General features: G+C 50.0%; 1 protein-coding gene across 1 annotated transcript in view; it reads right to left on the bottom strand.

Annotated features, from left to right (window-relative positions):
- The window catches only part of LOC144824186 (putative methyltransferase DDB_G0268948), an 876,195-nt gene that overhangs the window by 819,136 nt on the left and 42,410 nt on the right, over window positions 1–14,649 (bottom strand). Inside the window, exon 2 of the mRNA XM_078683342.1 lies at window positions 10,172–10,299. Coding sequence (XP_078539468.1) covers window positions 10,172–10,299 — 128 coding nt within the window. The remainder of the gene's footprint in view (window positions 1–10,171; window positions 10,300–14,649) is intronic.

The raw sequence follows: 14,649 nt of genomic DNA, 5'->3' as shown, positions 1-14,649 counted from the left end.
ACTAAACATACTAAAACAATGTTCAAACACCTGCAATACAAAGTAAGACTCTACCCAAAAACTAAAGGGTTAGAATATCTAGAAACAATAGCTAAATCCCTACTTTAGTACAGTACTACAAAAATATAGGAACATCGTAATTGTGCACAAAATTCTTAAATAAACTTTTCTTTGCAAACAAGTAAAATATAAATATTAAGTCAATTAATTTGTTCTTATTTTTAAAAATTATTTGACATAAATATATTTTATATCTTTACAAATGTCAACAAAAATTACAAACATTACATTTCCTTCTCATTGTAAATAATTTAAAATGACTTACTTTTTTGTTGCTGATGAATTGAATCCAAACTGCCATAAATAAATCCAAATGTTTAAAAATCCCTAAACTTACTTTAAAATCCCCCCCACAAATGGAAAAATACAACTGTAAAAAATAATCCGGGGACAACATGTCCGTAGACTCCAATCCATTAAAAACCTGAAAAATGTATTTAAAAAAAACACTCCATGATAACCCAAAAAATAAAGGAACTGTAAAATAATTATTAGTTTACTAGAAACGAATACACAGTTCCTTTAAAAAAAAGCATGCTTCTCCCAACAGCAACTTCCAAACGACAAAAACCTGTAAAAAACAACACAATCCCTCCTGTACAAATATACCATAAAATCACAAACAAACACACATAAATACACTAATAACACCATACTGTAAACATATTTGACATATAATACATATTCTAACACCTACCTATCAACAAATTAACCGCATTTCGCAAACGCAAAACTACTAACTGAACTGCACCAAAAACACACTACACAAAGTATACAAACAATATACACACCTAACTTCCTTGACAATAAGTCAGGGAAGGTGCTGGACACTAAACATATATAATTTACTATTCCCACTCAAAAATGTATTAACTCAGAAAAGGTGCTGGACACTAAACACATATAATTTAATATTCCCACTCCAAACTGTATTAACTCAGGGAAGGCGCTGGACACTAAATATATATTATTTACTAGTCCCACTCCAAACTTGAAAAAAGTCAGGGAAGGATTTGGATAGTAAACATATATAATTTATGTACCTCCATCCTCAATTTCCGTACGAGCCGGGTCCGTAAACGCCCAATCGAGTGACCTGGAACCATTTTCACTGCATTTTCCGGCCGGACAAGTACGATGCATACTTCCTACGTGCCGAACGGGTCGCCACGTCCAGCACGTCACAGCATCCGGGAAAGCTGCACATCAGGTACGATTTGCGCCAGAACACAATCCACGGCTACGAGACGGACCAGCTAGCAACGGGTACGAGACGGAACAACAAGCAGCGTGTACGAGACAAACACATCATGAATTCCAACGCGGCAGGTCATACCAGAACTGTACATCTATGACCGGATCAGGAACAGAAGCGGACGGCACAGACGGTAAGTCAGTCACCCACCACACAAACAAATGACACATACCCGCCCGATGTCACACACACCCAGGGGGTCCTTATCCTGTCCACTAGCAACATGCCACTATATTGGTTGCATGGCTATCACTACTACCACCCCCACTAATAGGGGACTTGTTGCTTATCACTACTACCACCCCCATGCATAGGGGGTATATTGCCTGTCATTACTACCACCCCCACTCATAGGGGACTTGTTGCTTATCACTACTGCCATCCCCACTCATAGGGGGTATGTTGTCTATCACTAGTACCACCCCCACTCGCAGTGTGCTGTGTGACTATCCCTATCAACACCCCCACTCATAGGGGACTTGTTGCCTATCACTACTACCACCCCCACTCATAGGGAGTATGTTGCTTATCACTACAACTACCCCCACTCATAGGGGACTTGTTGTTTGTCACTACTACCACCCCTACTCATAGTAGACTTGTTGCCTATCACTACTACCACCCCCACTCATGGGGCCCAATTCACAGCACTTACTCATTTTGGTATTCACAGAAGTCACTCATTTCGGTATTCACAGAAGTTAGCAGTCCAGACTTTAGGACTCCTAAATGCCTTCTGTGAATACCGAATGTCTTAAACTTAGGATTTTTCTCAGTTTAGGAGTAGTACATTTAGGAGTCCTAACTTTACTACTCCTAAACTGAGAAAAATCCTAACTTTAACACTTTCGGTATTCACAGAAGGCATTTTAGGAGTCCTAACTTTACTACACTGCACATCTGACACAATATGTGTTTGTGTGTGTCTCAGTATCCCCAGTCAACTACACAACACATGAGGGGGGCTGAACTACAATGACACAGATGTGGACACAGTGCCATACAAAAGTAACCCTTTGAATTGGGTACCCCTTAGTGGGCAATCAAGCATTGTAAGATGAGAGGGGTCCCAACAGACACATGTGACACAAGCTGGAATGAACAGCACCTAAAACAGCAAGAGACAGACCCACAACAACACTACCCCCAGGGACCATACATTGGGGTGACACAAGCCTGCATGATAAGTCCACTGTGATGACAAAGGTAGATGTCGTTCAAACTGGGAAACTCAGACATGTGTCCTGTGCCACAAACGTACATCACACCTACACAAACACAAATCACTCAGCATGGCCCGTCATCCAGGGACAAAAGGGAGGTAGGATCCCACATGGACTGGTGACATCACACATGCACCCATGACAAACACAGTGTTGTTGGGAGGATGTAAGGTACACAGACTTATCACACAAGGACAGTCTACAACCCCGGTGAATGACAGACATACTGCACAGTATGCGGTACATGGCCATGACGTCAAAGCTCCCGTAATCTTCGGAATACCTGCCACAGTTTCAGGACAATGCAGAAGCCAAGGAGAACTACGAGGCACACATGCTGACACCTGCCAATATTGCACCTCTGAACCTGAGGAGTGGGAGTGGGAGCAGTCACACACACATACACATGTCTCAATCACTGAAAGGTACCACCTAGGGACAACTACATGATATTGGGAACAAACAAGTGCCATGGGAACCCCTGACTGTGTCCCATCTGCATCTGACCACATCATCACCACTCAGAACTGACAAATCCTAATGATGACACACCAATGAACAGTAGTGTGTCATGCACCCACATTTCTGGAAGGCCAGGACAAAGATGTGGGTTGAACACAGGACAACTCAGCAAGCATCACTAACAGGAACATATTAAGGGAACACAGCCTGTGTAGAAAAAGAGATGGGAACACACACAGACATGCTCACACAACACACACCATGGGCCCAGGCAATTTCACGGAACAACACACTTACTTGAGGGGAATCAAATCCTGAGGAAGCTCAGCTGTGCCAAACATAGTTTCAGCAGGTTTCAGTCATGTCAGCTGAACACTTGGTCAGTCAGCCATCAGTTACCACTCAACGAAGGCTCTGGTCACACCAGCCTAGGGACAGGAGTGTCCCTTAAGTCATCTGCACATAATCAATACATATGTCTAGCAAGTTGCACAGAGGACACCGTTGACTCCTACACCAATGATGCCCACACCTGCATGTCCAGTGGAGATGGGCCCACAGTCTGGGAAATAGACAAAATGGACAATGGGAAGCACATCATATGTGCATGAGTGCAGGCCACAGATGTGACCATGCAAATGAAATGTTATCATCCCTGTGCAAAATGTGTTAATCATGACACACCCAGTTTGCTGCACAGGATGACATGGATACCGACCAGAATAGGATACATATCTCATGGACCACATGGGGTACATTACGTCAGCACCTCAGTTTTCAACATTTAAAATCCAGAATTATAACAGCAAGGTCATGGTAAACATCATCAACATAATGTACAGCTAAATCAAATTCACAAGGTATCAACAAATGCTTTATTCAGCAAATGGGAAAGACAAATGTAAAGTCCAGGAAAAACAAAGGCCAATGGCCAGTCTATAGCAATAGTCCAAATAGGGTGTGAGTGACAACTGTCACCCGTTGCTTGCCTGCACTACTAAGGACATCCACTCGAAGGGCAGACATGGGGGCAGGCCAGGCACTGCAGGGACAGGATCAGGGCTCAGCAGAAGGAGGCAGTGAAGGGGTGGTGGGTGCAGGAGAGTCACCGGCAACTGCAGTGGACTTGTCTGACATAGTGGGTGCTGTCACAATTGTGGGGCACAAGTCAGATGGGATAGGTGCCGGCACAACTGCACTGGGCAGGTCAGATGGAGTGGACTGGGTCCCCTCTGCAGTGCCCAAGTCAGACGGGGTAGTTGTGGACTACACTGCAGTGCCTAACTCCATGGGAGAGGAATCGGGTTCAGGTGAGGTTGGCAGGATGGGGGGGCACGGTCCCCACACCAGTGGCATAAACCGGCTGACCAAGCTGTGAGGGTGGAAGAGGTGGAAGAGCAAGTCGTCGGGTGAGGGGCTGAGTATTATGGGGATGGTGTATCTGTGGGTGGGGGAACCTGGGGCAGCGTGTGGTGGGGGAACCTGTGGAGTGGTGGCCTGGGGGATGGAGGACGTAAACTGTGTTGTGGAGCCGCGGGCGGTGGTGGGGTCTTGCTCTTCCGGGTTCGGGGGACTTGTGGGTGGGGGCCTCAGTTTGCCTGCGCCTGGGAGAGGGTGTCCGGGTGTGAGGGGCACTTCCCTCTGTGTATGGGGACTTCCTCTTCCCCTTGTACGCTGGATCAGCTGGATCGGTGGGGAAGAGGCCAAGCTCACAGAGGAAGAGCTGCTTGGAAGGTGGGGTTGCAGGTGAGGCAAGGGAAAGGGTCTTGGAGGGAGAGACATCGGAGGACTGCGGAGTGGTTGTGGATGCCTGTGTGTGTGTTTGCAAACAATCCCCTGTGAGTGTGGTATCAGTTAAGCATGGGCGTAAAATCCGTTCCGTTTGCAGAATTTGCGGTGAACCAGAGGGTGCTGTGATGAACCAGAGAGTGGCAGTGGTGAACCAGAGGGTGTCAGTGGTGAACCAGATGGTGTCAGTGGTGAACCAGAGAGTGGCAGTGATGAACCAGAGGGTGACTGTGATGAACCAGAGGGTGGCAGTGATGAACCAGAGAGTGACCGTGATGAACCAGAGGGTGGCAGTGATGAACCAGAGGGTGGCAGTGATGAACCAGAGGGTGGCAGTGGTGAACCAGAGGGTGCTGTGATGAACCAGAGAGTGGCAGTGGTGAACCAGAGGGTGCCAGTGGTGAACCAGATGGTGTCAGTGGTGAACCAGAGAGTGGCAGTGATGAACCAGAGGGTGACAGTGATGAACCAGAGGGTGGCAGTGGTGAACCAGAGGGTGACAGTGATGAACCAGAGGGTGGCAGTGGTGAACCAGAGGGTGACAGTGATGAACCAGAGGGTGGCAGTTGTGAACCAGAGGGTGGCAGTGATGAACCAGAGGGTGGCAGTGATGAACCATAGGGTTGCAGTGGTGAACCAGAGGGTGACAGTGATGAACCAGATGGTGGCAGGGGTGAACCAGAGAGTGCCAGTGGTGAACCAGAGGGTGGCAGTGGTGAACCAGAGGGTGGCAGTGATTAACCAGAGGGTGGCAGTGATGAACCAGAGGGTGACAGTGATGAACAGAGGGTGGCAGTGATGAACCAGAGGGTGGCAGTGGTGAACCAGAGGGTGACAGTGGTGAACCAAAGGATGCTTTGATGAACCAGATGGTGGCAGGGGTGAACGAGAGGGTGTCAGTGGTGAACCAGAGGGTGGCAGTGGTGAACCAGAGGGTGCTGTGATGAACCAGAGGGTGGCACTGGTGAACCAAAGGGTGGCAGTGGTGAACCAGAGAGTGGCAGTGATGAACCAGAGGGTGATGTGATGAACCAGAGAGTGGCAGTGGTGAACCAGAGGGTGTCAGTGGTGAACCAGATGGTGTCAGTGGTGAACCAGAGAGTGGCAGTGATGAACCAGAGGGTGACTGTGATGAACCAGAGGGTGGCAGTGATGAACCAGAGAGTGACCGTGATGAACCAGAGGGTGGCAGTGATGAACCAGAGGGTGGCAGTGATGAACCAGAGGGTGGCAGTGGTGAACCAGAGGGTGCTGTGATGAACCAGAGAGTGGCAGTGGTGAACCAGAGGGTGCCAGTGGTGAACCAGATGGTGTCAGTGGTGAACCAGAGAGTGGCAGTGATGAACCAGAGGGGGACAGTGATGAACCAGAGGGTGGCAGTGGTGAACCAGAGGGTGACAGTGATGAACCAGAGGGTGGCAGTGGTGAACCAGAGGGTGACAGTGATGAACCAGAGGGTGGCAGTTGTGAACCAGAGGGTGGCAGTGATGAACCAGAGGGTGGCAGTGATGAACCAGAGGGTTGCAGTGGTGAACCAGAGGGTGACAGTGATGAACCAGATGGTGGCAGGGGTGAACCAGAGAGTGCCAGTGGTGAACCAGAGGGTGGCAGTGGTGAACCAGAGGGTGGCAGTGATGAACCAGAGGGTGGCAGTGATGAACCAGAGGGTGACAGTGATGAACAGAGGGTGGCAGTGATGAACCAGAGGGTGGCAGTGGTGAACCAGAGGGTGACAGTGGTGAACCAAAGGGTGCTTTGATGAACCAGATGGTGGCAGGGGTGAACGAGAGGGTGTCAGTGGTGAACCAGAGGGTGGCAGTGGTGAACCAGAGGGTGCTGTGATGAACCAGAGGGTGGCAGTGGTGAACCAGAGGGTGGCAGTGATGAACCAGAGAGTGACAGTGGTGAACCAGAGAGTGGCAGTGGTGAACCAGAGGGTGCCAGTGGTGAACCAGATGGTGTCAGTGGTGAACCAGAGAGTGGCAGTGATGAACCAGAGGGTGACAGTGATGAACCAGAGGGTGGCAGTGGTGAAGCAGAGGGTGACAGTGATGAACCAGAGGGTGGCAGTGGTGAACCAGAGGGTGACAGTGATGAACCAGAGGGTGGCAGTTGTGAACCAGAGGGTGGCAGTGATGAACCAGAGGGTGGCAGTGATGAACCAGAGGGTGGCAGTGGTGAACCAGAGGGTGGCAGTGATGAACCAGAGAGTGACAGTGGTGAACCAGAGAGTGGCAGTGGTGAACCAGAGGGTGCCAGTGGTGAACCAGATGGTGTCAGTGGTGAACCAGAGAGTGGCAGTGATGAACCAGAGGGTGACAGTGATGAACCAGAGGGTGGCAGTGGTGAACCAGAGGGTGACAGTGATGAACCAGATGGTGGCAGGGGTGAACCAGAGAGTGCCAGTGGGGAACCAGAGGGTGGCAGTGGTGAACCAGAGGGTGGCAGTGATGAACCAGAGGGTGGCAGTGATGAACCAGAGGGTGACAGTGATGAACAGAGGGTGGCAGTGATGAACCAGAGGGTGGCAGTGGTGAACCAGAGGGTGACAGTGGTGAACCAAAGGGTGCTTTGATGAACCAGATGGTGGCAGGGGTGAACCAGAGGGTGGCAGTGGTGAACCAGAGGATGGCAGTGATGAACCAGAGGGTGGCAGTGGTGAACCAGAGGGTGGCAGTGGTGAACCAGAGGGTGGCAGTGATGAACCAGAGGGTGCTGTGATGAACCAGAGGATGGCAGTGATCAACCAGAGGGTGGCAGTCGTGAACCAGAGGGTGGCAGTGATGAACCAGAGGGTGGCAGTGATGAACCAGAGGGTGGCACTGGTAAATCAGAGGGTGCTGTGATGAACCAGAGGGTGGTAGTGATGAACCAGAGGGTGGCAGTGGTGAACCAGAGGGTGGCAGTGGTGAACCGGAAGGTGGCAGTGGTGAACCAGAGGGTGGCAGTGATGAACCAGAGGGTGGCAGTGGTGAACCAGAGGGTGTCAGTGATGAACCAGATGGTGGCAGGAGTGAACCAGAGAGTGCCAGTGGTGAACCTGAGAGTGCCAGTGGTGAACCAGAGGGTGGCATTGGTGAACCAGAGAGTGCCAGTGGTGAACCAGAGAGTGCCAGAGGTGAACCAGAGGGTGGCATTGGTGAACCAGAGGGTGACAGTGATGTACCAGAGTGTGGCAGTGATGAACCAGATGGTGGCAGTGATGAACTCGAGGTTGGCAGTGATGAACCAGAGGGTGGCAGTGATGAACCAGAGGGTGACAGTGGTGAACCAGAGGGTAACAGTGGTGAACCAGAGGGTGCTTTGATGAACCAGAAGGTGGCAGGGTGAACCAGAGGGTGGCAGGGGTGAACCAGAGGGTGGCAGTGGTGAACTAGAGGGTGCTGTGATGAATCAGAGGGTGGCAGTGGTGAACCAGGGGGTGGCAGTGGTGAACCAGAGGGTGGCAGTGGTGAACCAGAGGGTGGCAGTGATGAACCAGAGGGTGCTGTGATGAACCAGAGGATGGCAGTGATCAACCAGAGGGTGGCAGTCGTGAACCAGAGGGTGGCAGTGATGAACCAGAGGGTGGCAGTGATGAACCAGAGGGTGGCACTGGTGAACCAGAGGGTGCTAAGATGAACCAGAGGGTGGCAGTGATGAACCAGAGGGTGACAGTGATGATCCAGAGGGTGGCAGTGGCAAACCAGAGGGTGGCAGTGATGAACCAGAGGGTGGCAGTAATGAACCAGAGGGTGGCAGTGATGAACCAGAGGGTGGCAGTGATGAACCAGAGGGTGGCAGTGATGAACCAGAGGGTGGAAGTGATGAACCAGAGGGTGACAGTGATGAACCAGAGGGTGGCAGTGGTGAACCAGAGGGTGCTGTGATGAACCAGAGGGTGGCAGTGGTGAACCAGAGGGTGGCAGTGGTGAACCAGAGGGTGGCAGTGATGAACCAGAGGGTGGCAATGGTGAACCAGAGGGTGACAGTGGTGAACCAGAGGGTGGCAGTGGTGATCCAGAGGGTGGCAGAGATGAACCAGAGGGTAGCAGTGCTGAACCAGAGGTTGTCAGTGGGAAACCAGAGGGTGTCTGTGGGGAACTAGAGGGTGTCAGTGGTGAACCAGAGGGTGGCAGTCCAAATCCAAATCCAGGGTGGAAGTCGTTGATTCCCATCAAGTGATGTACCACACACCCCTGGAATTTAATTCTCCGACACTTGGTGACCATGTGCCCACTGTCACGTGGAATTACCTTGCAACTGTTGTGGAATAAACATGTTGCTGATGTGTAATAAACCTGTGCTTCAATTTGTTATGTGCGTTGTCTGTCTTCACACATCTGACTCATTTGCTTACTTCACCTGTGGACTTGTTAACACTGACTGTGGATAGGTGTGGTGTCTGTGCATTCCACTGTATTTCTGTTCAACATCATTGTAGGCGATGCGTTACATGGCCATGTTGAGTATGTGTGGTGGAGCCCTAGTGGTTTGTCTTCCTCATATGTGTCACATCACCGTGACTCACATAACAGTGATCACATTGCTGTAGTAGTTAGCATGCACTGTGTTCTTTAGCAGATCATCATCTCCATGACACATACCAAGTTGGAATCACAACAGAGGCAAGTATAGTGTAATAGTGAGTTATTTACAAACAAGTGTGAGGATAGTGCACAGGATGGTGGGTGCTGTACGTTGGGTTTGGAATCCAAAGTTTGCAGATGAGTTGGAAGTATTGGTAGCTGAAATGTCCTTTTCGGACGACCCTTCTTCTTCTTCCGGGGGGGATCCCCAGGTGCAGGCATCTGCGGTGCAGAGGACTCTCCACCATAGTCATCCTCCCTCCCTGTGGCATTTGCAGATCTTGTGGCAATAGATGTGGGGACACATGGACATGTTGGAGCTTATCTGGCGGAGGCATGTCAGTGTGTCCTTATGCACCGTGTAGGTTCATCCCACTTGGACTCCATGTGAGCATAATGGGCAGCCTGCTCCTGTTGAATGTCCTTGAGGATCCCCACTACCTGGCTGAATCCTCCTGTGTGATCTTGGTACGCATCTATGATGCATACCAATTGGGGGTCATCATGCCGTCCAAACCCCTCTGCAAGCCGTGACCTCTGCCTACCACCCCTCCCACCACCCCTAGCCACACAGGCAGGACCTGCGGTGGCACGCACAGGTGAGCCTGGGACCCCTTGGGTGTTGTTACTGGTGGTGTTGTCCGTAGCTTCCCAGATGGGCTGTGTCCCTCTGCTGTCGGCCCTGTGTTGTCGGAATTCTGTGTCCTTGGTCTGTCCGTGTTGGCGGGGGGGCTCTGTCTGTTGCCAGGTGTTGGAGGAGTGGGTGCAGATGTTTGGACAGATGTTTGGACTGCTGGTGCTGCATGATGCCTCACCACGGAGTTGCCAGGTTGTTCTTCGGCATCCGAAGAGGACAGAGACTGATCCACATCAGATAGCTCAGGGTGCGCTGGAGTCTGGGACACGGACTCCTCTTCGTTTGCTGCGGTGTCCCCAGCACCACCTGTGTTTGGAAGAGACACATAATGTAAGTTATGTTTCTAGAGGCATCAATGGTTAACATACATGACAGTTGCAACTGTACATCAGGATGCCTGCCCGTACACCGCATTGTCCTAAGTTGTCACGGACATAGATTGATATTGTTGTAGCACATTGTACTGCCAACCTGAAGCATTTCAATGTGCATGGCAAAGTGTGTGCATGACTAGCTCATGTATAGATTTGCTACTCAAGGGCCATCACATGGCTGACACAGGTATGTCATCCCTGTCCACATTTGACCTTTAACGAGGACATACATGCAATTCCACTTAGGATATATTGCAAGATGGGGCATGTGTGATAGCAGTTTTTGCTAGTCTTTGTGCCTCACATTGGTGTGTCGGTACAACATGGTCACAGTCCGGTATGCCTGAGATCTCTTGGGAGATAATGATGCTGGTGCTGAGTTTTGAACGTGCAAAAGTGACTTACTTTTATCTTGTCAATGTCCTCCATGGTGATATGGATTGAGCATGGCAGCTCTCTGGCTTTTCCATGCTCATGACAGTGATAGCCAGTGTTGTGTGTGTTGCGGTTTTGCAGCTGTGAGTAGCATGTCTCCTCCAATGCAGTCCTTTTGTCTACAGTGTCTATGACAGTGAGTGTGACAGCAATGGCAAGATGGCAGACAGTGTTGTCCTGTTGTTTGTTGGTGCACAGTTCCAAGCAGGGCCTTGCGCTCCCCACAACAGAGCCCAGTGGCAGACATCTTGTCAGTCCGTTTCCACTCCCTGTGAGGTGAGCATGGTTCAGTGTGAGTTTGATGGGCCATGTAGGTGGGTGAGTATTGTCTGTGACTACAACTCCAATCATGCTCTTGGCTACACCCCCCTTCCCAGCATGCCCATACTTCCTTCCTTTTGACTCTGCTTCCTGTGAGTGAGTGTGACAGCAATGGCAAGATGGCTGACAGTGTTGTCCTGTTGTTTGTCGGTACACAGTTCCCAGGAGGGCCTTGTGCTCCCCACAACAGAGCCCAGTGTCAGACATCTCGTAAGTCCATTTCCACTCCCTGCGAGGTGAGCATGGTTTAGTGTGAGCTTGGTGGGCCATGTAGGTGGGTGAGTATTGTCTGTGACTACAACTCCCATCTTGCTCTTGGCTATACCCGCTTTCCCAGCATTCCCATACTTCCTTCCTTTTGACTCTGCTTCTCTGCTTTCCTGTGAGGTAGTGTGCCTGTGCTGACAAGATGGCTGACAGTGCAGTCATGGTGTTTGTTTGGCTACAAGTCCAAAACTACATTAACTCAGGGAAGGTGCTGAACACTAAACATATATAATTTACTAATCCCACTCCAAACTACATTAACCACTTGGATGCTAAGCCTATTTGTTTATTCCCATGTAATTTCCATTGAAATCAATGGAAACTCCATGACGAGTTACCCTTGTCATTAGCACTGAAGGGGTTAACTCATGGAAGGTGCTGGACACTGCACATATATAAAGGTCTTTTCCCACTCCAAACTTGAAAAAGTCAGGGAAGGTGATGGACACTAAACATATATAATTTACTATTCTCACTCCAAACTACATTAACTCAGGGAAGGTGCTGGCCAGTAAACATATATCATTTACTATTTGCACTCCAAACTATATTGACTCAGACAAGGCGCTGGGCACTAAACATATCTAATGTACTATTCACTCTCAAAACTGTATTAACTCAGCTGGACACTAAACATATATAATTTACTATTCCCACTCCAAACCTGAAAAAGTCAGGGAAGGCGTTGCATAGTAAACTTTTATAATTTACTGTTCTCACTCCAAACTAGGAAAAGTCAGGGAATGTGCTGGACAATAATAATATATAATTAACTATTCCCAATCCAAACTGTATCAACTCAGGGTAGGTGCTGTACACTAAACACATATAATATACTATTCCAACTACAAACTACATTAAGTCAGAGAAGGTGCTGGACAATAAAAACATAGAATTTAGTATTCCCACTCAAAACTGTATTAACTCAGTGAAGGTGCTGGACACTAAACTCGTATAAGTTACTATTCCCACTCCAAACTGTATTAACTCAGGGAAGGCACTGGACACTAAACATATGTAATATACTATTCCTACTCCATACTTGAACAAGAAAGAGAAGGCGTTGCATAGTAAACATATAACATTTATTATTCCCACAACAAACTGTATCAACTCAGGTTGGGTGCTGGACACTAAACATATATAATTTACTTTTCCCACTCCAAACTGTATCAACTCAGGGCGGGTGCTGGACACTAAACATATATAATTTACTACTCCCACTCCAAACAACATTAACTCAGGGAAGGTGCTGGACAATAAACATATATAATGTGTTATTCACACTCTAAAATGTATGAACTCGGGGGAGGAGCTTGGCGGGCATCCGTGATGGCCGCGTGAGCACAGCGCTCTCCGGACCCCCGCCACTCCCGGCATGATATCCTGAACCTATCCTGATTTCTTACAAGGATTAACGAAGAGGAACCTGGGCTGATCCTAAGGTTGTTTTTGGATTTCGAATTGGACCAGGGTTGCCGAAGCTACGTCGACTCAAACTTTCGGGGCCCACCTTGGTGGCGCGCCCGGGTCTTGGTGAGGCGCTGTAGCCGTGTCTGAGTTGAACAACAGCGGCGGGGGACTCGACCCATGGGCCCCCCTCTTAACTTTCGGTTTCGATTCTGCCTCAGACGGCGTCTTCCAGCGGAGGTGTCTGGCCGGTGCTGAGTACAGCGGCGCGAGGCGACAGTTGCACCCTTTGCCTGCTTTGTATCCTGCTGGGCCGGTTCGCACCTCGACTTGCCCTCGCTACTGACTTTTTTGGCTCCGGCGCCCTGTCTTTCTGCGGCCATTTTCACCAGGTCGCGTGGATCACTTGGGGACGCGGTCTCCACTATGACTGGCAGAGGGGACCAAGAGAGGCGAAAGACCAAGACGCCCCTTCGCGGGGGCCCGGTCCAGTCTAATATCATGGACCGGTACACACAATCGAAGGTGTCCCCCGGTCCCGCCCCGCCTGGTTCGAGTGCGCTGGGGCACCCTTTGGAGACTTCGATGGAACCGTCCCTGCAAGACATCACGGGCGCCATCTCTGGCATGAGAGAAACCATCGGCCAACAGTATGAAGCTCTGGCCCATAAAATCGATACTGTGGCTATCGATGTGAACCTGATTCGGGCCGACTTGTCTAAAACCAATGAGAAGGTGAAGTCATTGGACCTCAAGTCTTCTAGCCTCACGGCCGATGTCTCGGAGATGCAGACGGAGATTGGCAACCTCAGAAAGGTGAACGATTTCATGACTCAGCGCCTGGAGGATTTTGAAAACAGGTCACGACGTTGTAACGTGCGTGTGATCGGTGTTCCGGAAAATCCTGATCCGCATTCTGTTGATCTCCTGGTTGAGGACTTGATACAAAACTACCTTTCTCCATCCGGATTGAGCAAATTCTTTGCGGTGGAACGTGCCCATCGTGTTCCGGGTGGCCAGGGTAAGCCGGGCGCCCCGCCGAGGCCCATTGTCGCTAAACTTTTTCATTATAGGGACCGAGACGCTATCCTTCAGGCCTCGAGAGTTAAGGGCCCGGTTGCCTTCGAGAATGCCACGGTGAACTTTTACCCGGACTTCTCACAGCTTGTGCAGAGACAGCGAATGGGCTTCCGTGGAGTTAAGAAGCGTCTTCGGGACCTGGGTCTGAAATACGCCATGCTTTTTCCTACTAGGCTACGAGTGGAGTACAATGAACGGACCCTTTTCTTTGATCGGCCTGATGCGGTAAATGACTGGCTGGACTCTCTGCCGGACCGGCCAGATTTGACTGATCCCACCGAGCACCCGGGTGGTGCCGAGGGTGGCGTGGAGAGCTGAATTTGTTACCTGGGCCCCTGCTTCCGTATCATATTATCTTTTCCTGGGTTCTGCATTTGAGCACATCCTTTTTCTATGTATTCTCTTCTCCCTTTCTTTCTGTCGGGGTGGCGGGTGGGACAGAGCCCTTTCCTCCTCCGGGGTCTTTTTGTAGAACGGGGTTTTTTGGGCGACAGGCACACTGCATGTTGGGGTGGCTTCTTGGTCTACTGCAGGGGTGCAGGGTGGGGGGTGTTTTCCTGGATGTTGGGGGGTGGGTTGTTTGGGGGGGTGTAATTTGTGTTTTGTTTTTTCAAGGCGATTCTATTTTGAAGACTGTATTTTCAGTGTCATGCTCTTTGGGGGAGGGTTCCTGCATTGCTTCGTGGGATGGGGGGTAGCGGGTTGAGGTTTATTTCATGGAATGTCAATGGTCTAGGGGATCGTATAAAGCGGGGGTGGTGTTGCGATG

Source organism: Lissotriton helveticus, chromosome 3_1, assembly GCF_964261635.1.
Source record: "Lissotriton helveticus chromosome 3_1, aLisHel1.1, whole genome shotgun sequence".
In the NCBI taxonomy this organism is placed as follows: Eukaryota; Metazoa; Chordata; class Amphibia; order Caudata; family Salamandridae; genus Lissotriton; species Lissotriton helveticus.
Note: the sequence above shows the minus strand (reverse complement) of the source record. Positions and strands in the feature narration are given on the sequence as shown.